Source organism: Macrotis lagotis, chromosome 1 (assembly GCF_037893015.1).
Source record: "Macrotis lagotis isolate mMagLag1 chromosome 1, bilby.v1.9.chrom.fasta, whole genome shotgun sequence".
In the NCBI taxonomy this organism is placed as follows: domain Eukaryota; kingdom Metazoa; phylum Chordata; class Mammalia; order Peramelemorphia; family Peramelidae; genus Macrotis; species Macrotis lagotis.
In genome coordinates, this window is record NC_133658.1 from 910,520,236 (window position 1) to 910,546,501 (window position 26,266).

The window sequence follows — 26,266 nt, forward strand, 5'->3', positions numbered from 1 at the left end:
TTAATGATTTTGATCCCACAGCTTCTCATCTCTTTCCACAAATGAAATCACATGTCTACACCTTTAGACAAGGGGAGCTAATTGACTTGGAACTCAAATAATGAACGAATATTGACCCAGTAACTTCTGGGTGGCCAGAATAGTATGTCAAATATATACATGTGCAGGATTGTCTTGTTCTAACAAGATGTGACTTAATTAAGAGAGTTAGTAAAAAACTTAAATTTGCATGGTGATTTAAAAATAGATTCTAATGAGTTCTTTAGATTTTGTAACATTTCTATTTCAGAAGACAGAGAAGATTTTTTTGAGCATACAACACCTATATTCAGGAACAAAAATATCCCTCACTTCCTGCTTCTAAGACAGTTATTCCTACACTCAAGCATTTTTGAAAAATAAAAAGTGAAAGAAGTTTAAGAAAAACATAAGAATTAATCAACCCATCAAAAAATTCTCAAATTATCTGCAATATTTCACTCTTGTGGGTCTCAAATATGGAAAGGAGCAGGGGATCTCTTTTGTGGGATCAACTTATCCTTTAAAATATTATAATAAATATTTTGACGGTTTTGAGGTTTTTGTGACTTCAATTTCCAAGACTGGGGTCCTTCTGTGTATTGAATTCTTGCCTCTTTTTTCTTCACTTTGCAAGAGTTTATGTAAATTTTTCCATATTTCACTGTATTTATCAGACTCCTCATATCTCGCAGCACAGTGGTATTCCAGTGCATTCATTTATACTCCATTTTATTTAGCCAATATATATTGCTTGTACAAAACTTTTGTATGTTGTTTCTCCCATAGATTGTGAGGTCCATGATTCTAAGGACTTTTGTTGCCTTTTTTCCATATTCCAGTATTTAGCATAGTGCCTTATACATAGCAGATGCTGAATAAATGCCAATTAACTTGATGATGGATTATTCAATGTTCACCCTACTGGAACGAGTTCCAAATTTAGACAGGTCCTCAAACTTTAGTCCATTTCTGTCCCTGTATTCAAGCCCTTTGATCTTTGTAGCACCTGGCTGAGGCTGTGGTGATGATGGATTATCAACTTGGGCATGCTCTTCCAACCTTAAAAGGTTTAGGGAATAATTCTGAATTCAGACTCTATCATTTATCCAAGGAGGACTCTAGATACAAAATGATAGACTCATCATCCTTTTGGCCATCAACAGTCAATTACAACATTATGGAGGGGTTTAAGTAAGCATTCATGGAGGTAATAGTTCTGCCAATGAAATAATGGACCCTTTATATATTGAAACAGTTAAAGAAGATTAATATTTGACAGCTTGGGGAAGTAAAAGTGATGTGAAGGAAAGATTTAGTGTTGTTACTTGTTTATCAAAATTTTGCATCTCAGGTTTTAAAGGCTGACCTCTAGTTCTGGTATAGAAAGGCTTGGAGCATCAAAAACATTTGGAACCAATATTTCCCCTCCCTGAATGCCAAGACTCTGATTATATCCTTACTTGGTTCATGCTGTCCTTTGAAGTCTCGAGGTGTGGTGTAGCATTTTCTCTGGATGTTCACAAAATCTGTGACAGGAGAGCACAGCCTCAGCCAGGTGCTACAAACCTCAAAGGCTTGATATACAGGGACAGAAATGGACTAAAGTATGGGAACCTGTCTTAAGTATGGAACTCGTTCCAGAAGGGTGAACACTGGAAAATGACTTTTCTAGCCATATTAGCTCACAAATACTGTTTGTGACAGTGTGAGGGAGTCATGATTTGTAATTGTGGAAGGAAGATTGGTAACAATGAAATGGATTTTTTGGATGAAATGAAGAAAGACCCTGTCATTTCCCCCTCTTCTTTCCACCAGTCTGAAATTTGTTTATTTAGACTGTGCTTATGTAGACAAGAGTATCCCCTCGATCAATTCAAGAGTAGGAAATTAAAAGCAAAAAAAGATAACAAGGTTTGGGACTGAATTAATAGAGGTGTGACATGGGGGAGGGGAAGGTGCATCTTAGTCTCACTGCTCTCTATCTTAGTCAGATCACACCTGATTGGCTGTTCTAGCCACCATATATTGGATAAGATATTGATAACCTGGAGAAGATCCAAAGGAAAATGGCACGAGAAGTGCATGTCAAGATTTAAAGAAGTGTGAGCTCTTGAGTCCTATGACCTCAGTTTAAATACTATCTCTGACATTTTTTGTGACACTGAGAAAGTCATCTCTCTGGGTCTCAGTCAGATTCCTCATCTGTAGAAATGATAGTATTGAATTTGACAGCTTATACATTTCCTTCTTTTTTAAAAAATTGAGACTATTTACTTTTTTGTAAATAATATTTTATTTTTTCCAATTATCTATAGAGATAAGCTTTTGAGTTCTACATTTTTCTCCCACCCCCTTCCCTTTTCTCCTCCCTAGGATGGCAGGCAATTCATTCATATATTATATATATGTATATATATACATATATATATGTGCATTTAGGTAAAATATATTTACACATTTGTTATGTTGTGAAAGAAGAAACAGCAAAAGGAAAAGAAAACAAAGAAAATGAAAATAATAGATTTCTTTTTTTTAGGTTTTTTTTGCAAGGCAAATGGGGTTAAGTGGATTGTCCAAGGCTACACAGCTAGGTAATTATTAAGTATCTGAGACCGGATTTGAACCCAGGTACTCCTGACTCCAGGGCCGGCACTCCATCCTCTACGCCACCTAGCTGACCTGAAAATAATAGATTTTGATCTCCATTCGAGCTCCATCAGTTCTTTCTCTGGATGTAGATAATATTTCCCATCATGAGTCTTTTGGAATTGTCTCATCATTGGCTTGCTGAGGAGAGCTAAGTTGTTCATTGTATAATGTTGCTAAGACTATGGTACAATGTTCTATAAGTTCTGTTCACTTTACTCAGCATCAGTTCATGTAAGTCTTTTCATGTTTGTCCTGAAATCTGCTTTCTCATCATTTCTCTCTCTGTCTCTCTCTCTGTCTCTGTCTCTGTCTCTCTGTCTCTCTCTCTCTCTCTCTCTCTCTCTCTCTCTCTCTCTCTCCCTCTCTCTCTCTCCCCTCCTCCTCCCCTCTCTCTTTCTTAGAGCTCTCATGAAGAATGAAATTATTCTTGTTCTTGGACTTAGAGGATAGAGCTAAGAACATTAAAGGTAAGTTAGAGACAAATAGATTTTATATTCAAGAGCACTAGTTTTCTATATTGTATCTCAAGGTTGATGCAATGATGAGAATTAAGACTTGGGGTCAGAAAGACATGAGTTCAAATTTAGCTTCATAAATTTACTTAGTTAACCTGGCCAAGTCATTGAACCTTTATTTGCTCATTTCCTCAACTTTAAAATGGGGATGATAAGGGAATTCAAATCCCAGGGATACTGAGAGACTCAAATGAGGTAATATTTATCAATTTCTTAATATAATTCCTAACACAAATCAGACACTTAGAAATACTTTTTATTTCCCTCCTTTACAGACATCTCATTTATTTTTACAGCTATCCAGAGCAGACTCTAATATTATCACAATTTTACAGTTGAAGAAACTAAGGCACATAGAAGTTAAGAGACCAAGCTGTTAGTGTTTAAAACTAGATTTCCAACATAAGGGGGAAAATCAGTCCTATATAATCAGCATTGTTCGAAACAGAAGATATGACCCTGAAAAATAGAAAATTCCCCATTTCTTATTGTCTTGAAGTGTAGGCTAAGAGACTATTCTTTAAGAATATTTTACAATGGATTCTTGTCCATGAATAGGCTCTACTTGATGCCCTTGTGAGGTCTCTTTCAGTTCTGGGATTCTTGGTAACTTATCTCTGGACCTTCTCCAGTTCCATGATCACCTTTAGTGACAGTGATCTTGTATGGAATTTTCAAAGAATGGTCACACTGTTAAAGGGCAGAAGAAAATTTTATTTCTGTTCTTTATAGTGGCCAGGATTCTGTTAGACTTCCTGGCCACCACAGAACTTTGGACTGCTATTTTCAGAGATGTCAGCAGCTACCCATTCCCTTTCCTTGATTACAATTGGGTGATCCAGAAACACACATATTTTAAACATAACTAATAGAGTTTGCTGCAAAATACATGCATGCATACATTTTAACATCCTTATTTCTCCTTCTGTGGACCACTTTGTAATTTCTTCCTGAGCAAATTCTTGAAGTATCACAGAATTAAAAATTAATTGTAAGCTGGTATCTAGAGATTAAAGTCCATTTTCTTCATTTTACAAATGAGGCAAGTAAGACTCAGAAGGAAAAAGACATCTTCTAGGTTGCAGAGCTACTGAATGGTAGTCAAGGGTTTGAAATAGAGATCTCTTCACTGAATTAATCATGAGATATTTCCTTCCACTTTTTGGCAACTTGTGTTTCTCCTATACCAAGACAACATGCCTACTTCTTTCTTCTATAAACAAGAAGAAAAAAATAAAAAAAATTAGGGAGACAACATCATCAGTTGTCACAAAAAATCAGAATACTTGGCAGTGAGAAACACTGACTCTGTTCCTTACTAGATCTTGGACTAACCTTGGACTAGCCACAATAACAGCACCAACCACTTAAAATCTATTTAATCTGCATTAAATAACCTTACCTCCAAGGAAAATAAAATTCATGAAAAATTGGAAGAATTTGACTTAGTCACATGCCTTTTAAATTTCAGATCTAAGATATGAATTCACCACCTGTACCCACAATTGTGATAACCTTTGATAAAGAAAGTATAGTCATATTTCTCAGTAGATTTTTCTTTTTTTTAGAACAAAGTCCTGCTGTATCCTAGCTCATCACTTTCTTATAAACTCTGGAACTTTGGGAAGGGATGGACCCCATTGTGAGCTTGGCTAGAAGTAATCAATCTTCATTTGAGGAGTTTGTCCCCTTGGGTTTTTCTCATGTTCCCAGGTTGGAACTACTTCTCTTTGTGCTGTTTCTGGGGATGTTTCTAATTACGATTCTGGGAAATGGCCTCATTGTCCTCTTGACTGTGATAGATACTGCTCTCCACACACCTATGTACTTTTTCCTCCGTAACTTGGCCTTGGTGGAGATCTGCTTCTCTTTGGACATTGTGCCGAGGATGTTGGAAAGCCTGGTGGCTGGAAGGGGCATCTCCTTTTTGGGCTGTGCCCTCCAGCTCTTTCTCATCCTGTCTTGTGTCACATCAGAGTGTTTCCTCTTGACAGTGATGGCCTATGACCGCTATGTGGCCATCTGTTACCCACTGCACTATGGGGTCCTCATGAACCAGAGGCTCTGCCTCCTTCTGGCAATGGCATGTTGGGTAGTAGGCATCCCAGTTTCTCTGATGTTCACCATTTGGCTCTTCCACTTCCCATTTTGTGGACCCCGAGGGGTTCGCCACTTCCTCTGTGACATAGCTCCACTCCTGAAACTGGTGTGTGCTGACACATTTATCTTTGAAGTCTCTGTTCTTGTGGCTACAGTGCTTGTCATGATGGTGCCTTTTTCCCTTATCTCTGTGTCCTATGGTCATGTTCTGGTGACTGTTGTTCGGATGCCTTCAGCTACTGGACGAAAGAAAGCCCTTTCCACCTGTGCTGCTCACCTTATTGTTGTGGCTCTATTCTATGGCACAGCTTGCATCATCCATCTCCAACCCAAGGCTACCTACTCGCCTGAGAACAAACAAGTTGTGTCCTTGTCCTATACTCTTGTCACTCCCATGCTCAACCCCATCATCTACAGTCTGAGGAACAAAGAGGTGAAAGCTGCTCTGGGAAGAGTGTTGGCTAGGAAAAAGGGGCTTCCCAGATGACCTGAAACCCTTTATCTGTTATAAGTTACAACTATGAGGGATAATGGACAACTGGTAGTCAGCATCAAGAGACCATGGACTATGAGATGGTTTTTAAAAATGGTACTGTATCATTTTTATTGATCTATTTATAGTTAATTGATTTTGTCCTATAATTACCTAAGCCATGTTTCTTTGTTTCTAACTTAGTGCAGAAATTCAGTTGGCCTATAATGAGTTAAGTTTAGAAATCCAGTTATCATGACTCTTTTCTTGTCTCAAAGAATTCTAATATCCTTGCAAATGGACAAGAGGGAAACTGATCTAATATTTTTATATCATTAAACTATCCTTAAAGTATATCTGGTTTGTCATCCAAAGACGTCTAGTCTGTTCTCTCTAATCTTGGAAGTAGACTCAAACAATGAAAATTTTCAGTTACAAGGAGAAAGGATGAGTTTGTTTATAGACCTTAATTTCCAATTTCCAATCAATGATGCCCTCTATTGCTTTAACTCAATAATGAATCATGTTGTTCTTAAACCCAAGTTGTCACCAATTCTATAACCAATTTTATTACTTTCTTTATAAAAAGGACTCCAGGTCTTTTGGCTAACTGAGTCAGTCATTAGGTCCATCTTGTTGGTAGTTTCTACCCCTGTTAATAAAATGTTATCTTTTTTTAGAGAAAACTTGCCTCAGTCTACCTTTGTTGCATTTCCTTCACAATATCAGCATCATTTTTAAATCATATTTTTAAATTAAATTATTAAATTATAGACTCTCATATTTGGAAGCATTCACCAGAAAGATAATGTGTTTTATTTTGGAGCTGTTAAATTTAAGGTATTAAAATAATGTGAAATTCAGCAACCACTTGGTAATGTGTGGCTGGTACTCATAAGAGATATCATATATGAATTGCTGATTTATTATCCTGACTGTGACTCTCCAATATTTGAATAGTTTCTTTCTGACTGCTTGAAGTATTTTATCTTTGACTTCCTAGCTCTAAAATTTGCCTGAAACTTTCCTTGGAGCTTCATTTTTGGATCTCTTTAAGGTGGTGATCAGTGGATTCTTTCAATTTCTATTTTAACCTCTGGTTTGGGGATATCAGGAAGTTTTCCTTTATAATTTCTTGAAATATTATGTCTAGGTTCTTTTTTAATAATGGCTTTTAGAAAATCTAATAAGATAGCAAAAACCTTATATTTACTATTTCAAATATATTCAATGATGAGTTTAAAGGTAACAATAAAAGGGGGAAATAAACATAAGAGATGAAAACCTCAAAGACAAGACTTCTGTCTCATTAAGAGAAAAGGGATTAAACCACAAGGAAAATAAGAATAAATGGATTTTAAAAGCTAATATAAATGACATGATTTTCTAGTTTTAAATGTTAAAATGGGCACAAATAATTATGAAAGATTTTGCTTTCTCAGGTAAATATCAAGAATGACAAGAAGAAAATGACTGAAAACAAATAAAATATACTACTTATAAGAAACATAAATGGTCTGTGTTTTATTATTAAAAGAGTTACAGATTAGAAAAAAGACCAATCAGCACATTGCTTACAGAAAAGTAAAACATTTTGCTAAAATAAGAAAATATAAAAATAAATTAAAATAAAAAAGCATAAAATATAATTACCAGATTAAAAAATAAGAAAATGGTACTATTTGTATCAAAATAAAATTCAAATTAGTTAGAAAAAATTAAAGATACCAAAGAACTATTTTATATCAGTGAAAGTACAAGTCAGTAATTAATATGTGATTCCTCTCTTATGTGTTGTTGCCCCATATTACCAAGTAGCTGCTTAAATTTACTGTATTCAAAATAAAAAAATAATTTTCTCTAAAATTTCTTACTTTTTCTATCTTTTATATTTCTGTTGAGAATATAATCATTGTTCTGGTCAAATAGAATTGAACCATTTCATGTTTCATCTTTCCCTTTCTTAGTCCAATCAATTCCTCATTTTTTCCAATTCCATCTTCTTACTATCTCTAATCCCTGTTATCATACCTCTACCTCCACACTGCCAATTTGCTTAATGCTCTCAAAAACTCTTTGGACTATCATAGAAGTCTCCTAATTTGTTTCCTTAGCCTCAATCTGCCTCCCAGAATGAATCCATCTTCCACATTAACTTAAAAAAATGCTGTTTTTAAATATAGCAGCTAGGTGGCCTTTAAAGGAGAGATTGTGAGACTTGGAGTCAGGAAGATTCCTCTTCCTGAATTCAAATTTGACCACAGACACATAGTAGTGTGATCCTGGGCAAGTCACTTAAATCTGCTTCAGTTTCCTCATCTGGAGTACGAAATGGCTATGAGCATCTTTGCCTAGAAAACCCCAAATGCAATCATGAAGAGTCAGATAAAACAACAACAAAAAGGATTGAACAACAACAAAATAGTAAAAATGGAAACGGAGAAGCAAGGAATGTTTCTTTTCAAATACAACAGTAACAAAATTTCTTTTCAAATAACAGTCACAAAAATGCAGCACATATCACAGGTTGAAGACCTGCATCCACATACAAAAATGTATACATTCTTTTATATGGAAATCTAACTCTATAGATACAGATCGCTATAGAAAATTCAGAAGTTGTACTTCCCCATTTTCAGACAATCATATGACAATATTAGAATTAAAGAATAAAAAATACATAAGAAACTTGAAAAATATCCTTTGAATTTAGAATATCTCAGAATCTCAGAGTCGGAAAGCTTTCTATGAACCATTTATTTCAACCTTTTCCTGAAAATGAATGCATCCCTGGCTTAAAGTTACTTCCTTGAGGAAGAACCCTTTAGGTAGACCATGTTACTTTTAAATAAATGGAATAGTTAGAAAGCATCTGCATCAAGCAAACATTTACCTTTCTATATCTTCCACAATTTAAATCTAAGTTTTGCTTTCTGGTTAAATACAACGAATCTAACACTTTTTTTTTTTTTCCTTAGGAAATTAGAAAGTGAACGTAGTATAATGATAAAAATAGTTCTGCATCTCAAATTTAGATGATGTAGCCAATTTTTTTATTTTTTTATTTAGTTTTTAAATTTTATTTTATTTTAGGTGTTTTGCAAGGCAATGGGGTTAAGTGGCTTGCCCAAGGCCACACAGCTAGGTAATTATTAAGTGTCTGAGGTCGGATCTGAACTCAGGTACTCCTGACTCCAGGGCTGGTGTTCTATCCACTGCGCCACATAGCTGCCCTAATTCTTTTCTTAAAAGGAATTTTTTACTATTTTAGTTGTATATCCTCAAAAATGATTTAAAAAGATAATTAAGTATTCATTAAATTTTAACTGTATGCTATGCACTTGTTCTAAGAAATGGAGGGGAAAAGAGATGAACATTCCCTTTTTTCATAGAGCTGATATTGTACTTCAAGGAACAGTGGATAGAGTTGCTGGATTCTGAGTTAGAAAAATACTTATTTAGCTGGGTGAATTTGGGCAAGTCACTTTCCCCTTTTTGGCTCAGTTTCCTCATTTGTAAAATGAGCTGGAGAAGAAAATGGCCAACTACTCCAATAGTTTTATCAAGAAAACTGAAAATGGATCACAAAGAGTTGGTCACAATTGCAAAATGGCTAAACATCCGCATCAGAGAAACTACAGAACTAGGAGTATACACTATTATTATTATTACTATTATACACTATTATTATACTTAGCAATCATTAACCCATTATTATTTGTGACAGACTCATAAATAGAGTTTGTGGTTACCTACTGACCTATAGAAGCAAGAGAAGAAATATGGGGGTCAAGTTTAAATGCCAAGATCAACAGTCTCAAAGACACTGAGAAGAGAATCATTTGAGTATAGATTTACATATTTTTTTGTAACCACAGAAGGACAATTATGATCATTTACTTCTGTTATTTCTTTCTTAATGCAAGTTCCTTTTTAAATTTTTTGTGGAGGTTGCTGATGGTCTGATGGATGGAGCATGGCCCTGGAGTCAGGAAGACCTGAGATTAAATTCAACCTTAGACACTAGCTGAGTCACTCTTGACAAAGCTTTTGATCTGTTTGCCTCAGTTTCCTCACCTGCAAAATGGGTGTAATAACAATCACTCTCTCAGGGTTGATGATGAAATTCAAATGAGAACATATTTATAGATCACTTAGCACAAAGTAAATTCATGGAACAAAGTAAGAGCTATGTAATTTTAAATAAATATAAATATAAAGCTTTTTCCTTTGTCTTACTCCCCCTATATTGTTTCCATTGAATCAGAGAGATAAATTGGTTCATTTCTTTTGGAAACTCAGGGAAAGGGGAATTTCAGTTGCCAAAAAAGACCAGGGAGAGGTCCAATGATTAGCCCAATGATCATTCTAAATATATTTGATTCTCAGGACACTGAAAAACTTAAAGAATGAGCCTTGGAGGAAAAGTCAAATATTAATAGGACTATGTTGGTGTCTTGCTCCTGGGATTTTTCTTCACAGAAGTGGCCTTGATTCAGGAAGACATGAGTGAAAATCCAGTTTTAGATACTTAAAAGCTGTGTGATTCTGGACAAGTCACTAGATTTCTGTCTTCCTCAGTTTCCTTATCTGAAAAAAAACAGAGATAATAGCACATTCCTTACAAGGCCCAAATGAGATAATATTCATAAAGTAGATAGTAAAATAACAAAACATTTATTACTATTAAGCAGAGTAAGAATAACACAGGATCTGGTACACAGTAAACACTATATAAATGCTAGCTATCACCATCATTATCTTCACCATCAGCATCAGTCTCATCACCATCATCATCATCATTTCTTCATGGCCCCAACCCATACATTGTCCCTTTGCCTTAAGACTTAATTGTTCCAGGTTAATCGTATCTCATTCCTTTAAATGCTCTTGACCATCCTATTTACAGTCTTAAGGTCTTTTTTCCTCAATGATATGATACACAGATGTCATCACCACACTTCAGAGGTAGTCTGACAAGGGAAATGCCCAGCAAGCCTCACTTTCCCTGTTTTGTTACTTCCTGGGATTTTGAGAGTTTTCTTTTCTTTTTTTTTTAGGCTTTTGCAAGGCAGTGGGGTTCAGTGGCTTGCCCAAGGCCACACAGCTAGGTAATCATTAAGTGTCTGAGGCTAGATTTGAACTCAGGTACTCCTGACTCCAGGGCCGGTGCTCTATCCACTGTGCCACCTAGCCACCCCCAAGAGTTTTCTTCATGAAAACTGCCACATTTTTTAAAGTTAAATCCTACTTCTAGGCATACCTTTCCATTCTGTACTTTTGAAGGTGAAATCTTGAACCTAAACAAAGGATTTCATATTTAATCTCTTTTAAAATTAAGATCATATTAATTCATATATCCTAACCTTTGAGTCCCAGTGCTGACATGTAACAACCCATTAGCTATCTCTTAGAGTCTAAGGCTTAGATATTCATGCCATGCCATTTTTATTACCATATTATACCTTCATCCAAATGATAGATTCAAGTGTTTAATAGCACTAGTCCACGGACAAATGCCTAGAATATTCTAGTAGAGATCTCCTTTCAAGTTACAATTGACTTATTAAAGATGACTCTTTGGATCTAATCATTTCCCTGGATTTGGAAACATTTCATTATACAGTCATTTAGCTTATGCTATGTTTTGTTCACAGGGATAGCATGAGAGATTATGTCAAAGATTACTGGAAAAAAACACAGAAAACATTGAATTCTCAGCCTCCAGAAGAGATATATTAATTTCTGGACCCATCCTGGACATCCCTCCAGTTATTTCCCTTTCACCTTGATTTAACTCATTTTACTAGCAAAAGACCATAGGCCAATATTTTACTATTCAAGAACGCATTTCAGAGTTAACATCAAGAATGTCCCACATTGTGTATTCAAGTCATCTTTCCTTGAATAATATATTTTTTAAAAATTAACAACTTTTGATTTTAGAGTGAGGAGATTAAATTTAATCTTACCTCTGTCTATGTCAAATCTCTGGACTTCAGTTTCTTTCCCTTTAATGAAACAACAATTCTTGTACCAATTTATTCACTGGTTTGTTTTAAAGAAAATGTTATGTAAACCTCAAGTTCTACCGAAATATGTAATATTACTATAATTTCCATTCTCACACAAAGGCTACAAATAAAGATATTTTAGCAAGAGTTTATTGATTTAAAAGAATGTAACAAATCTTTACAAATATATACATAATTTGCATTATTTTTGTATTAGAATTAGAATCCATTTCTGAGTTCCTTTTGGTTTTGGGGGGTTTTTTTGCAAGGCAAATGGGATTAAGTGACTTGCCCGAGGCCACACAGCTAGGTAATGATTAAGTGTCTGAGGTCGAATTTGAACTCAGGTCCTCCTGACTCCAGGGCCAATGCTCTATCCACTGTGCCACCTAGCCACCCCCCACCCCGATCCAATCCATTTCTGAATAAAAGATTCCACTCTATGACATCTTTCACAAATAGTCATCCAGGAAAGGGAAATTCATTGTTCCCTGAGGCAGTCCACTCCACTTGGACTTGCTCCAATTGAGAAGAACTATGTTTGTTAGTTTGCTTTGTTTTTCCTCCAGTCTGAATCAGTCACCCTGTTGCTTCCATCCATTGTAATTTCTGTCCTGGAAGATTAAGCAACGAGAGTCATTGCACTAAGGAAGCTATTGGAAATGACTCTCATTCCTGTCACTAAAACCTTTTATTCTATGTCCAAAATATCCTCAATTCTTTTTATTTTTTGGGGGGGGGCAGTTGGGATTAGGTGACTTTCCCAGGATTTGGGAAAGCTTTCTTCATGAAACTGCCACATTTTTTTAAAGATAAAAGCTATCTCTAGCTCTACCTTTTCATTCTGTACTTTTGAAGGTGAAATTTTGAACCTAATTAAAGCACTTATGTTAAATCACTAATAAAATTAAGATCATATGAATTCATACCTCCTAGCCTCCTGAGACCTTTTTAGAGTCCCAGTGTTGACATGTAACACTGGATTTGAACTCAGATCTTCCTGACTCCAGGGCCACTGTTCTATGCACTATGCTACCTAGCTGCCCCCTCCTCAATTCTTATAACCAATATTCATATGAGTCCATCTTAAGTTCCTTAACCTCTGATAGTTTAATAGCAGGATAATAATAATAATAATAATAATAATAATACTGATAGATGGATGATAGATAGATAGATGATAGATAGATAGAATTGTTGTCATTTCAATTTCAATAGTATCTGATTCTTTGTGACCCTTTTGGGGGTTTTCTTGGCAGGGATACTGGAATGGTTTACCATTTCCTTCTTCAACTCAGTTTACAGATGAGAAACTTGAGGCAAACAGGGTGACTTGCCCAAGGTCATATGACTAGTAAGTGTCTGAGATCAAATTTGAATTCAGGATGATACTGATACTCCATCCTATCCACCTATCCACAGCATCTGCTAGCTGCCAGAGAGAGAGAGAGAGAGAGAGAGAGAAATGGATAGAGACTGTGACTGGGCAAGTCACTATTTACCTTTTCCTCATCTGTAAAATGAGCTGGAGAAGAAAATGGCAAACCCACTTCAGTATCTCTGCCAAGAAAATATCAAATAGGGACTTGAAGAGTCAGACCCAATTGAAACAACTCAACAACAGCAAATTATTATTATTATTATCATCATCATTATCATCATCATCATCATCATCATCATCATCATCATCATCATCATCATCATCATACTAGATGACAAACTCCTTGAAGGTAGATATCATCTTTCACTTCCTTCTCTTGGTTGCATTGCTGTCCTAAATAGCATCTGAATTTTTTTCCAAATCTAGTGATTCTAGAAACTTGGAATTTTTCCCCAGAATCTAGAATAATGTACAGTAGGTACTTAATAAATGTTTGTGATTGTTCATTTTTTTTTGCATGAAGCATCAATATTTTGATCACTGTTTTTCCCTTCCACACAGTGTCTGTGCCACATCAGCACACAACTCAAGATGATCTCGATGGAGTTAACCAGTCCACTCTCTCTCTCTCTCTCTCTCTCTCTCTCTCTCTCTCTCTCTCTCTCTCTCTCCAATTCTACCAAGTACTTAAGAATACATTGCATTCAGAACAAATAGGTAATGGAAGAGAAAGGGATCAAGAGAATGGGCAGTCAAAGAGTCAAAGTAAGACATGAGGAGCTTAGCAGACAGTAATGAAGGAGTTGAGAATGAGGTAAATGTAGGAAATTTTCTATAGATCAAAATGATGGTGTTGATGACATGCATAGGACATGAAACCACAGGCTCATGAAAGCTGTAGATTGGCAGTGAAGAAGGCCAGTCACTCAAGTGAACTGAACAACCTGACTATACTAATTTCCAGATAATGTTAAAAAGAAAATTCAAAGAAAGTCTTCAGCATGTTGGGTTGCTGTTGGATGATCTATGGAAAGGATTGGACAAGAATCACCTGGATCACAGAGGCATGGATAGATTGATAGTTACATGGGTAGAGGACACACCTATACAAATAAGATCATAGGTCTTTATACATTTAAAAGAAATGATGACTTAGTAACTGCTAGTGAATGGGAAATGGAAGGGATGGAGGCACTAAAAATAACTGGATACCTGGGAAAGCAATGGTGTCATTCAGGAGCAGGAGGAGGGTGGCTGAAATTTCTGAAGTCACACATTCCTAGCTGACTATCTAGCTGTCATAGTTCTGACTGAACCCAACCTTATGGAGAGTCCTACGCAAAGCTCCTTGGACCTCCTTGTTCCGTAGGCAGTAGATGATTGGGTTACACATGGGTGTGAGTACTGCATAGATGACAGAAAGCATTTTGTTGAGGTCCATGGCTTCAATTCTGCTAGGCCTGGCATAGATGAAGATGGTGGCTGAATAGAAGATGCCAACCACAATGAGATGAGAGGCACAGGTGGAGAAGGCCTTGCGTCGGGCAGCAGCTGAGGGCATACGCACCACTGCTGCCCCAATAGCCACATATGATGCCAAAGCAACCAGTAGTGAGCCCCACAGGATGACAATGGCTGAGATGAAGTCAACCAGCTCAGTTAGTGCTACATGAGTACAAGAGAGGTTGAGCAGAGGGGAGACATCACAGAAGAAGTGGTTGAGGACATTGGGGCCACAGTAGGAGAGTCCAGCAATACAGGCAGTCTTGATGACAGAGACACTGAGGCTGCCCACCCAAGAGGCCATGGCCAGCATGAGGCAGACCTGGGGCCTCATAAGTATTGGATAGTGGAGAGGGCGACAGATGGCCACATAGCGGTCATAGGCCATGGAGGCCAAGAGTGTGCACTCAGCACAGATGAGTGTGATGAAGAAGAAGAGTTGGGTCATGCAGGATGTGAATGGCACATGGCAAGGCCCTGACCACAGCCCAAGCAGCAGGGTGGGCACAGTGACTGAAACATAACACATCTCCAGGCAGCTCAGGTTGCCCAGGAAGAAATACATGGGCTTGTGTAGTTCTGTGTGACTCCAGATGAGCAAAATAATGATGGTATTCTCCAAGAGAGTCAACAGGTAGAGGGTGAGGAAGACAGCAAAGAGGACACCACGTAGGCCAGGCCTTGTCGACAAGCCCAACAGGATGAACTCCTGGACCCAGGTCATGTTGGCCTCCCAATGTCTTCCAGCCTAGGGACAAAGAGCACAGAGTTCCCCATAATGATGGGTGGCCCGTTGTAGGAAAAGACCAGGCAGGGTCCCTGCATTCTCTGAAATGGACCATAGCTCCCATTTCTAAAATATATTTGAGGTTTTCTTTGAACTTTCCTGACAATAGGCTTGTGGGGTCAGTAGTGAAATTAAATTACTCCCATTTCACAGATGAAGAAACTAAGAAAAAGGAAGCTTATGGAACTAGATGGATATCAGTTGTACTAGACTGTTTTTAACTAAAAAATAGTTGACATCTTCCTCTCTAGAGTTTTTCATGATGATTGTTAAGGATGCTATGGAGGGCTGACTTTTCACCTTCATCCCACTCTGAGATTCTGCAACATCATGATTCGATGTCCTATGAGACAGCAATTTTTAATCAAAATCAGGGAATCCAGAAGTTTGAAGGTGAAAGGGACCTCAGAGATCCACTAAGCTAAACTCTACCAACATCCCAAATAAACACTAATTCAGCCACCACCTAAAGACATAAAATGACTGGTAACTAACTCACTTGTTATTGCTTTTAAGTCATATTCCGTCCTGTCCAACTCTCTGTGACTCTGTGGGGTTTTCTTGATAGAGATACTAGAGTAGTTTGCCTTTTCCTTCTTCAACTCAATATAGATGAGGAAATTGAGGCAAATGGTGTTAAGTGACTGGTATAGGTCACACAGTCTGAGGTCACATTTGAGATTAGGAGATGACCTTTCTTGACTCCAGGCCCAGTGCTCTATTCACTTTGCCACCTCGTTGACCTAACACTTTCAAATGGATAAAATTTTGGAATTGATTTCTCCCTTATAAATTCTGCCTTCCCTCTGCCTTACATAGCCATATGAAACAATTTAATATTTGAGGACTCTGTGTCCCCCTAAGTCTTCCTATTTTTCAATTCTAAAAGTCTCTAGTTTTTAAAACTATTCCTCATAAATGTTGGTTTCCAGTTCTCATATTTCATTTCAGAATTACCTCCAATGGATCTCAGCCTTTCGTAACCATTCAGTCCAATATTCAGATTCTAATTTCTCTCTATATAAGCCATCAGCTTGTATCTTATTACTTTTGTTGGAAAATTCAGTGCCTTCACAAAAACAACATTCCATAGAGTCAATCTGTGATTGACTATGATGCTCCCTACCTATCTACCTACAAGAAGCCAGAGTTTGGTTCCCAGTGCCATATCTGCTATGACCTTACTAGTAGAGAGGGCATCCTATGACAATGAAACCCCCTTCCCTAATGGTCTGTTGGTCACAAAGTCAATTGACACACATGTTCAGAGTCCCCTAGGGGAGTGATACAGGACACAGAGTCAGAAAGACAAGAGTTCAAATTCAACCTCAGACACTCATTCTGTGACCCCAGACAAGTCATTCAGCCTCTGCCTACCTCAATTTTCTAATCTGTAAAATAGGGATAATAACAGTAATAATCTTCTGGGCTTGTTGTGAAGATTAAATGAGATAGTCATTGTAAAATTCTTAGCATAGTACTCAGCATATCAGGAGCTCTATAAATAAATGTGCCTTCCCTTCCCTTCTCCTCTCTGAAGAACCTTGATATAATAAGATGGAAAATAAAATGTCCTATCTTTTTTATAGACCAATGTGCAATCATAAGGGGCATTCAATTTGAAGTTAGAAAGATCTGAGTTCAAATCTATCTTCAGACATTTAATGAAACTCTGGGCTAGTCACTTCACCTGTTTGTATCAGTTTCCTCAATTGTAAAATTAGAAAAATAGAATAGCAACTACCTCCAAGGGTTGTTGTAAGGATCAAATAAGATAATAACCATCAATATTTAAGCACCTAGAAATCACTATATAAATTTTAGCTATTAAAAACCCCCATGATGCAAGCATCCCCATGGAAAAGCCTCTTCACTAAACTCTCTACACGAGGATCTGTTGTCCTTGACATACAATTACAGTGGGTGGTTTTGTGCATTTTACACAATTTTCCTTTTGAGTATAACTTAAAAAATGACATTTCGAATCAAGCAATTACAAATATCACAAATATGTCAAAATCAAAGTCATGTATTCTTTAGTTAAAATTTATTTCTGTCTGACTGTATATTACTCATTAAATGTTATCTACAAGTAGTAGAAGGAGTAATTTCAAAAAATTTGTAGATTATAGTTTTTAATCTGAGGTTCATGAACTTTAAAAATTGCTAACTATATTTTAAAAATAATGATAGTGTTTGTATAGTGTTTTAAGATTTACAGAACACTAATTACATACTATCTTATTCAATCCACAAAACAATCATGGATGTTTTTTCCACCTTTAAGAGATGAAAACTCTGAGGCAAATAGAAGTTAGGTGACTTGGCCAGGGTCACACAGCTAGTATATGTTTGAGGCAGGAATTAAACTCAGGATTTCCTGTCTCCAGGTTCTGTATCATCAAACAACCTTCATAAAATTGGTTTCCTTTGTAAGTTCATGTATTTTATTAATGAACTTAAAAACATTTTTCTAAGGAAGGGTTCATAGGATTCATTTGCCAAAGTGATCCATGATAAAAATGTTCAAGAAAGAAAGAAATTAAGGGAAAAAAGAAAGATAGGAAGGAAGAAAGGAAGGAAGGCAAGAAAGAAAGGAGAAAGGAAGAAAAAGAAAGGCAAACAGACCTCCCACCCCCATCCCCACTATATGTTTAGAGAAATTCCTGCACGAGAGATTCCAATTGTATTTTTTTTTTTGCAAGGCAAATGAGTTAAGTGGCTTGCCCAAGGCCACACAGCTAGGTAATTATTAAATGTCTGAGTCTGGATTTGAACCCAGGTTCTCCTGACTCCAGGGCGGGTGCTTTATCCACTAAGCCACTCCAATTGTATTTTTAAGGATTGCTTGACCTCTTAGGTCTGTGTCTTGAACTCTAACTCAGAAATGGCTTTTCTTTGAAAACTGAACCTCAAAGTTGGAAGGGGAGTCATATAGTATGTAAACAAACCCACTCCTGCACTAGATGAGTCTTCCTTCTCAGTGTCTCTGCCAGTGGTCATCCTACCTGTCACCTTGATGATCTAAAACAAACAGACCCAAGAGGAGTGCTACCTGCACCTTCTGTTATCTAAGCCAATTCTGTAATTTCCAACTAAGATAATGACTGTCTCTACGGTATCTGCTTTCCAACAAACTTGGAGGGCATTGGAAGGAAAGAATTAGGCAGGCCTTGATCTCTGTCTTCACATAGAAGAGACTTTGGACTTTTTCTGTGTGGTAAGAGAAGATAGCAAGAGGAGCAACAGGAAGAATTTCTGGATAATTTGCATTTATAGAAATTTTCAGGGCGGCTAGGTGGTGTAGTGGATAAAGCACCGGCCCTGGAGTCAGGAGTACCTGGGTTCAAATCCAGTCTCAGACATTTAATAATTACCTAGCTGTGTGGCCTTGGGCAAGCCACTTAGCCACGTTTGCCTTGAAAAAACCTAAAAAAAAAAAAGAAATTTTCATCACCCCCAAAGTAGGTGTCATGGCAACTAAGGTCTACCATTGAGAGATTACTTGGTCCAGTGTAATGAATCCTGACTGTACCTGACTGACCTTGTGGAAATGGTTTCATTTCTTTAAAAATCCTTTAATTTTCTCAGAAATCTTTCATCACCAAAACTTTAATTTGATAAATAGGGGGCACTCTTTGGAAAACAGAGAGTACACTATCCACAAAAAACTTTTTTGTGAGAAGTCATACAAGGCAAGCACCAACATGAAGGTCAGAAAAAGTCATACAAGGACATTATCAAGGTCTTTCTGAAGAATTTTGGAATTGATTGGGAGATACAGGACCACCTAGCATGGAGTGCCTTCATCAGAGAGGATGCTGTGTTCCATGATCAGAATCTCAATAGCTTAAAATAAACATGAGATGCACAAATTTCGTTATCTGTACTCTAAATATTCATTTGGACTATTTGTTCCAGATCTGTGGTAGAGTCTTCTGAACTTGTATTCATCTGACCAACCACTGTTGAACAGATAATGTCATTTTGATTCTCTTTGAGTGCAAAGGACAACTAACCAAAGGTGAACTGGATCCCATTTCACTTGTGGATAATTCTGATTATTGGGAAATTTTCCTTATTGTCAAGCTCATGGTTGGTCTTTTACAAATAAAGCTATATTAGGCCCCTTTAGCTCTGACCTTTAGGATTAAGTGGTTGTCAATTCTCCTTCAATAAATTGTTATACATTGTAAGATATTAAATCAGGAAGGATGCTTAAAACATAGAACATTGATATTCAAGCTGAACTGGAGAGAACCTTAGAATTGGGAAGGAACTTTGGTCATTGAATATTAGAGTACTCCTAGGATCATTACAACATAGAAGACAAAATGTGAGAGCATGAAGGGACTTTAGAACTTAGACCATCAGAGCTTGGAGGGAACTGAGAGTTCTTCAATATCAATTATCTTATTTTTCAGTTGAGGAAACTGAATCACTGAGAATGCATAGGTTTTCTTCAAGTTCAACCTGTGTTTTTTATGCCCATTCTACCCTAAACTCCTCCCCATTTCCTCATCATCCTGTTACATCAAGACAAAAGATTGGAGAGACTCAGCACCCTTGAGTTATCTTTTCAGAGAAAGACCATTAGTTATTGGCAAATCTCACTTTCCCACTGGTTTGGGATTTGAATACCAACTAGTTATTAATTCTCCTGAATAGCAACTAGCTACTTGCTCCAGCTATCTTTGCTCCCTTCGCTAGCATCAGTCATCACTAGTCCCCAGGTCCAGGCTCTTGACTTTCTGCCAACACTTAGCCCCTTGTTCCTGGGCCCACTATCAAGTCTGCACATGACAGGAGCTTAAAATATGTTTATTGGTTGATTGATTCCTCCAGTGTTTAATCCTTGTAGATCCAAATAAACACTGTCCATAACTCACCAGACTTTACCAAGATGGACCCTCCATTCCAAGGGGAGCCTGTACTACTTTAATCATCTTCTCTGACTGCTTTTCATACCATAAGTATGTCCCCTCAATAAAACTGACTTGTTGGATCCTGCTATGTGTTCCATGTTCCTTTATATTGGTCTTCAGGGCCCTGAACCTTGACAGTTTCTCAGAAACCTGGGGGATGGGGAGAAAACATAAAGAGAGAGAGAGGTCTGGAAAGCCAGAACTCTCTCCTGCTTTCCCATATTGCTCCATTAAAGCTGTCTTTGCCAACTAAGCTAGGAATCATTTAATGAAGAATGGTAGCCCAAGAATCAGAAGGCCTGGTTCATTGTCTAGCTATGAGATTTTGGACAAGTCCCTGCCTCTCATTAAGTCTGCCTTGTCATCTGTGGAAGAGGCCAACGACTATTTGCTCCACTTCATTCAAAAGTCCATCACAGGCAAAGAGCTTTGCAACCTGCCAGGGGAGGTGTGATCAGTATTTCCAAGTGCTTTGATTTCCAGGACCTGTTAAAGAGGTGGGGAGACGGCGATGGCAGAGTGAATAGAGCTGTCTGGGTTCAAGTCCTTATTCTTGACACTGAGTGGCTGTATGACTTTGGGTGAGTCAAAGTCTTTCAGTGCTCTAGGTAACTTTCTTGGGTTGTAAATTAAAGAGAAAAAACTGCTTTGATTGGTGGAGGAGCTTCTTATACCAGTGAAATCACAAGTCTAGTCTCTCTCCCTGCCCATCCACATTTCTACTTTACAAATCCTTTCCCAATGACCATCAGCAGTGACTTTCACCCCGTCTACTTCCAGACAAGTTGGCTCAGGAATCCCCTCCTTCCCTTCTCTTTTCTGAGACTCACCTCCTCCATGGAGACTTCCTTCATGAACTCTGCCAGGCACAGTCACCCCAGCACATAAGCTGGGCCTTGTGAGCTTTTCTACCCTTTAGATGATCCTGTTCTCTCACTAGAAGAACACAAAAAATACATCAGCAGTCTCCCCACTGAGGCTCCCTTTGAGCCATACCCAGTTCTCTACAAGGTCATTTCATGAACATCAAACCCCAATGGTCTTTTTCACCATTCTGATCTTCCTTTATTTTGAGATGGTTCTCAAATATCAGTGACCACTCCCATCCTCCTGGTTACTCTCTCACCAAGGGCTTTGGCAATCTATGGACTGTTAAAGTGTTTTCTACCTCTGGTAAAACCAGATTAAGAATCCTGTGATATGGGCCACCAAAATAATCTGGGTCCAGTTGAGGGATGAACGACTGGAAAACACTGAGAATCTAGGTTATTACAAATTGCTAAATTTGGAGTCAGAGGCCATAGATGAGTCTTTCTAACTCACAGGTCCAACCATGTAATTTCCCTTTCAGAAATCCTCTGTAGGTAAATGATTTAAATATATACATTGATATAGCTATAGCTATAGAGATAGAGATATAAATATGTATATCATAGGATTGTAGCCTTAAGAGTCATGATCGGATCTTAGAGGTCATCTAATCCAATCCCATTGTTTTCCAAATGAGGAAACTGAGGCCCAGAGAAGGTAGGTGACTAACCCAGAGTCACATTAAGTGGCTGAGAAGGGTTCCAAACACCTTCTTTTACTTCAAACCCAATACTCATAGGAAGATCAATGTGACATTTGGTAGGAACTTTAACATTCATTGAATCCAACACTCCTGTTTTGCAAATGAGGAAGCTGAAATGGGAGAAGTGATACAACTTGTCCTAGGTCATATAACTAGCAACTGGTTGAGACAGAATTTGAACTCAGGGCTTCTTGTTCAAGTCAGCCCTCTAGCTGTTGAACTAGGTGAACAAAAGAACAATTATAATCCATCCATAATCATATTTTTCTTCAGTAGACTGACAAGAGAAATTAATATGAAAACTTTGGCCTTTTGCCTAAAACTCAGTAAATTAGCAAAGAAAATAAAAGAGGGAAATGTAAAGTGTTTGAGGGACTATAGGAATATAAGCACACTAAAATACCCTAAGAGAAATAGTAAACTAGCTCAACCCTTTTAAAAACAAATTGGAATTTTGTGAGAAAAATCATGAGACTTTTCAAAGTCATTAACCTAGAAATCTCCTTTTTCAGCATGAGCTACCTGGAGGTCAAAGGCAGAAAGAAATGCCTTAAATTTACTAAAATAATCACAGTAGCACTTTTCATATCCCTCCTCCCCCCCAAAAGTCCCATAGATGCCTATTAATTAGGGAGTGGGTAAACGCATTGTGATTGTCAGTATAGTGGATTAATGCATGTGATGGAGTTTGAGAAATTCAAAGAAGCCTGGGAAGATGTGAGATGAGAGGACTATTGACTTCAGACTTGAAATGATTTGGGGGTTCTGCTAGTCCACCTATCTATCCCATTTGATAGTTGAGAAAACTGATACTGAAAGAGGTTGTGACCTGTTTCATGATCTCTATCTTATATGATCCTGAGCCAGGATTCGAACATAAAATCATTGATTTAGAACTAGTGTAAACATCAAGGTCATCTCCAAACCTCCTCTTGTTCACAACTGATGAAACAGAGGGCCAGGGAAGGGAAATAACTTGCCTTAGGTCACCAAAACAGAATTCAAACGCAGGTCTTATGACCTTGCATCCCTCCTTCTCTCTACAGCACCACACTACTTTGTTTGGTATGGTCTGATATAAACCATCAAAACAAGCATTCAAAAAGCATAGTGATTTCAACAATGTAAATGAAAACAATCCTAAAATGCAGCAGATGAAAGATGGCGACTTAAATTGGTTCCAGAGGGCTGTTGAAATACAGCTCCCTCCTCTCAGTAGAAATTTGTATGTGGGAGTTGGGGAGGGGGGTGATAGGAGGCAGGGAATGGAGTTATAGGTGGAATGGCATCTGTACTGATGGATGCGGTCAGTATTTATTGGAAGCTCATTTACCTTAGTTATAAAGTGGGACTATTGGGGCAGGAGAGGTAGTGGTATATATACAAGTGGTATATATGAGGTATGACTGTGGTGTAAGCAATAAATATATCCATCCCAAACTTAAAAGCAAACAAATGTCATTGCTTCTCCAGAGTCTCTAGGACTAAAGAGCCTTCTTAGTCTTGCATTTGTGGTCCTTCACAATCTTGCTTTAATCCCTATTTTTACATTCTACATAAAATCTAATGTATCTACCCTTAGGGGCATGGTTTTCTGGATCATTGAGCCAATTCCCTCTAACTCCATTAGTCCACTCTATCTGGAATCTCCCAGATCAGGATTTGCCTTCCCATCTAACCACCTGCCTGGTCCTTCTTACCATCTTCCTGCAATGATATGCATGCTGTCTCCCTAACTCTCTGTCTCTTGTTTTGGCTACCATCATCATATCAAAATGAACGTTTCATCTGGAAAGGCAAATGACTGCTCTACAGGTCAAATCATAATTCCTGTTTCTATACAAACCAAGATTTTTTTTTCCAGTCACTACCCTCCCATTTGTGCCATTTACTCTTATTAGAATGGGAGCTCCTGGAGAATGGGGGCTTATCTCACCTTTGTCTTCTCAGTTTCTGGTACATAAGTATTTAATGAATGTATTTTCAATCATGCATGCATCATTCATTCCTTTTCCAGAGCTATCCCCTATCTTGTGTTTCTCTTTCCTGCAATCTCCTATGCATGGGAATACTTTCAGTGTATACCTTACTGAAATCCTTCCTCTTTATAAGTCCCTGCCCATGATTGTCTCTTCTGAATGACTTTCTCAGAATGCCACCCTTAATCTCACTTTCTCTTGGAAATGAACTCTCCCACATTCAATTTTCACAGGGTGCTTTTCTCAGACTTCACCTTTGTCTTTATATTGTTTTAATGGCACTCAAGGTGGACATAGAGTTTTTCCCCCAACACGTCTGAGAGGTAGTGAAAATATTTTATTCCCATTTTCCAGATGAGAAAATAAAGTTAGTAAGAAGTAACTTGTACAAGGACATTGAGATGGAAGAATCAGGGTTAGGACTACATGCCTGCCCTCCCACCACCACATCACTTTTTGCCTCCTTACCAGATCCAGTTAGAATCTGGGCCTCTTCTGTCCTTCAGAGACTGGAACCCAGTGGTCTGACCATGGAGCATCATCGGGATGAGGAAGCCTGGAGCATTCAGTTGATTAACAGTACATCCAATTTGTTAAGCTAGATTTGAGAAAATAGATATTAAGTTAATAAAAAGCAAAAGGTTATTACTGAGAATGAAGCATCACCACCTCCAATCTCATTGGCATTTCGTTGGTCACCAGAGGAGTCCTAGGTGACCTTCCCTCATTTGTTCAGCTGCCCAAAATGTGGCTAGAGTCTCTGGAACTCCTGGACTCATACCATTGGAGCTAGCAGGGTCCCAAGAAATTCTATATACATCTAATCTTTATACAATGAAAGAAGCTGAGGTCTAGGGAACAGAAGCCATGGCCTCATAGGAAAAGTGATGTGGCAATCATAGAACTTAAGGATAGAAAGGATCTGAGATAATACTTTGTCCACCACTTTTTGCTTAATTGATAGAGGAAGTAAACAAAGACAGAGACAAGGGAAGAGACTCACCCAAACTCAGGAACTATTCCTCAGAAGCACGAGAATTTGAATCCAGCCTTTGTGACTGGGGTTCTTCCCAGTATGCTCGGCTTCTGCATAGTCATGGTGTCCTCAGTTAACAGATGGATGCAGACGGGCTTAAACCTGAGTTTGCAACCCCAGAGACTTCAGAACTCCCTGGGGGATTGATAGAGAAATGGGGGCCGGTGCTATGCTTCTGAAACTCCTCCAAAGTGGGGTGTCTGATGCATGAATATGAAGAAGGAAGGGGAATGCATGCATGCCACAGTGGGGAGATGGCCCCCGAGGAGGGACTGTCTGCAGTCATGGAGATAGAATGATGGTCTTACACAACATTTCAGTGAACTAGGAAGCTGTTCAGACATGATCTGGAAGTCAGAAGCTTTAGGTTTGAACCCTGAGACAGTTACTCAAGGGTTGTGTGCTTTCAGACAAATCATTCATGTTCCTCTTTTATTAAGGTAGCCCTTGCACTATGCATCTCACAGGCTTGCTGTGAAAATAGTGGTTTATAATGCAGCTGGTGCAGCGGATAAAATGCTAGGACTGAAGTCAAGAGGTCTGGGTGCAAATTCAGCCTCAGACACTTATTAGCAGACTCTAGACAAGTCGCCTTTGTTTCTTCCTATAAAAGGAGGTAGAATAAGCCCTCCCTTCTAGGGTTGTTGAGGGGATAAAGATATACATTTTTAAATAATTCTTATTATGCATGCATATACACATACTGTTGTCTTCAGTCATTTCAATAGTGTCTGACTCTATGATCTCTCTTGGATTTTTTTGGCAGAGATACTAGAATGGTTTGCCATTTTCCTTCATTTTTAAAAATGAAGAATTGGGGGCAGCTAGGTGGCACAGTGAATAGAGCACCAGCCCTGGAGTCAGGAGGACCTTGAGTTCAAACCCAGACTCAGACACTTAATAATTACCTAGCTGTGTGACCTTGGGCAAGTCACTGAACGCCATTGCCTTAAATCAATAAAAATTTTAAAAAGCAAACAAACCAAAGATGAAGAAACAGGGGAAAGCTTGGTTAAATAACTTTCCTAGGGTTATACAGTTAGCAAGTGTGTAAGGTCAGATTTGAACTCGTCTTTCTGGGTCCAGGACTGGCATTCTAGCCACTGAGTTTCCTATCAAGGTAATAAAAATAGCACCTACATTTGGGGGGTATTATGGGGATTAAATGAGATAACTCTAGAAAGCACTTTGCAGACCTAAAAATTCTGTAGAAATGATGGATTCTGCTATTGCTTCTGAGGCTCCTCCTTATCACCTAAGTCACAGAGTTGTGAAAATCAGTTCTGTGACGTGTAAAGTCCTTTGAAAATC

General features: G+C 38.0%; 2 protein-coding genes across 2 annotated transcripts; one reads left to right on the plus strand and one right to left on the minus strand.

The window, feature by feature from the left end:
• The first annotated feature begins 4,815 nt into the window (after positions 1 to 4,815).
• Positions 4,816 to 5,772, plus strand: LOC141508800 (olfactory receptor 10A7-like). The gene has a single exon (XM_074217733.1). The coding sequence runs from the start codon at positions 4,816 to 4,818 to the stop codon at positions 5,770 to 5,772; it is 957 nt and encodes a 318-aa protein (XP_074073834.1).
• Positions 5,773 to 14,443: 8,671 nt separating this feature from the next.
• On the minus strand, positions 14,444 to 24,458 carry LOC141508810 (olfactory receptor 6Z7-like). Its single transcript, XM_074217745.1, has 3 exons — positions 24,388 to 24,458; positions 15,743 to 15,785; positions 14,444 to 15,403 (listed from the first exon to the last, which is right to left on the minus strand). The coding sequence occupies exons 1-3, from the start codon at positions 24,456 to 24,458 to the stop codon at positions 14,444 to 14,446; spliced, it is 1,074 nt and encodes a 357-aa protein (XP_074073846.1).
• Between the last annotated feature and the right edge of the window lie 1,808 nt (positions 24,459 to 26,266).

Coding starts and splice junctions, on each gene's coding strand:
- LOC141508800 (XM_074217733.1), top strand. CDS start 4,816: ATGGACCCCATTGTGAGCTTGGCTAGAAGTAATCAATCTTCATTTGAG.
- LOC141508810 (XM_074217745.1), bottom strand. CDS start 24,458: ATGCTCCATGGTCAGACCACTGGGTTCCAGTCTCTGAAGGACAGAAGA. Junction 15,786..24,387: donor CCAGATTCTAACTGGATCTG/GTAAGGAGGCAA, acceptor GCTGTCTCATAG/GACATCGAATCATGATGTTG. Junction 15,404..15,742: donor AATCTCAGAGTGGGATGAAG/GTGAAAAGTCAG, acceptor CTTTGTCCCTAG/GCTGGAAGACATTGGGAGGC.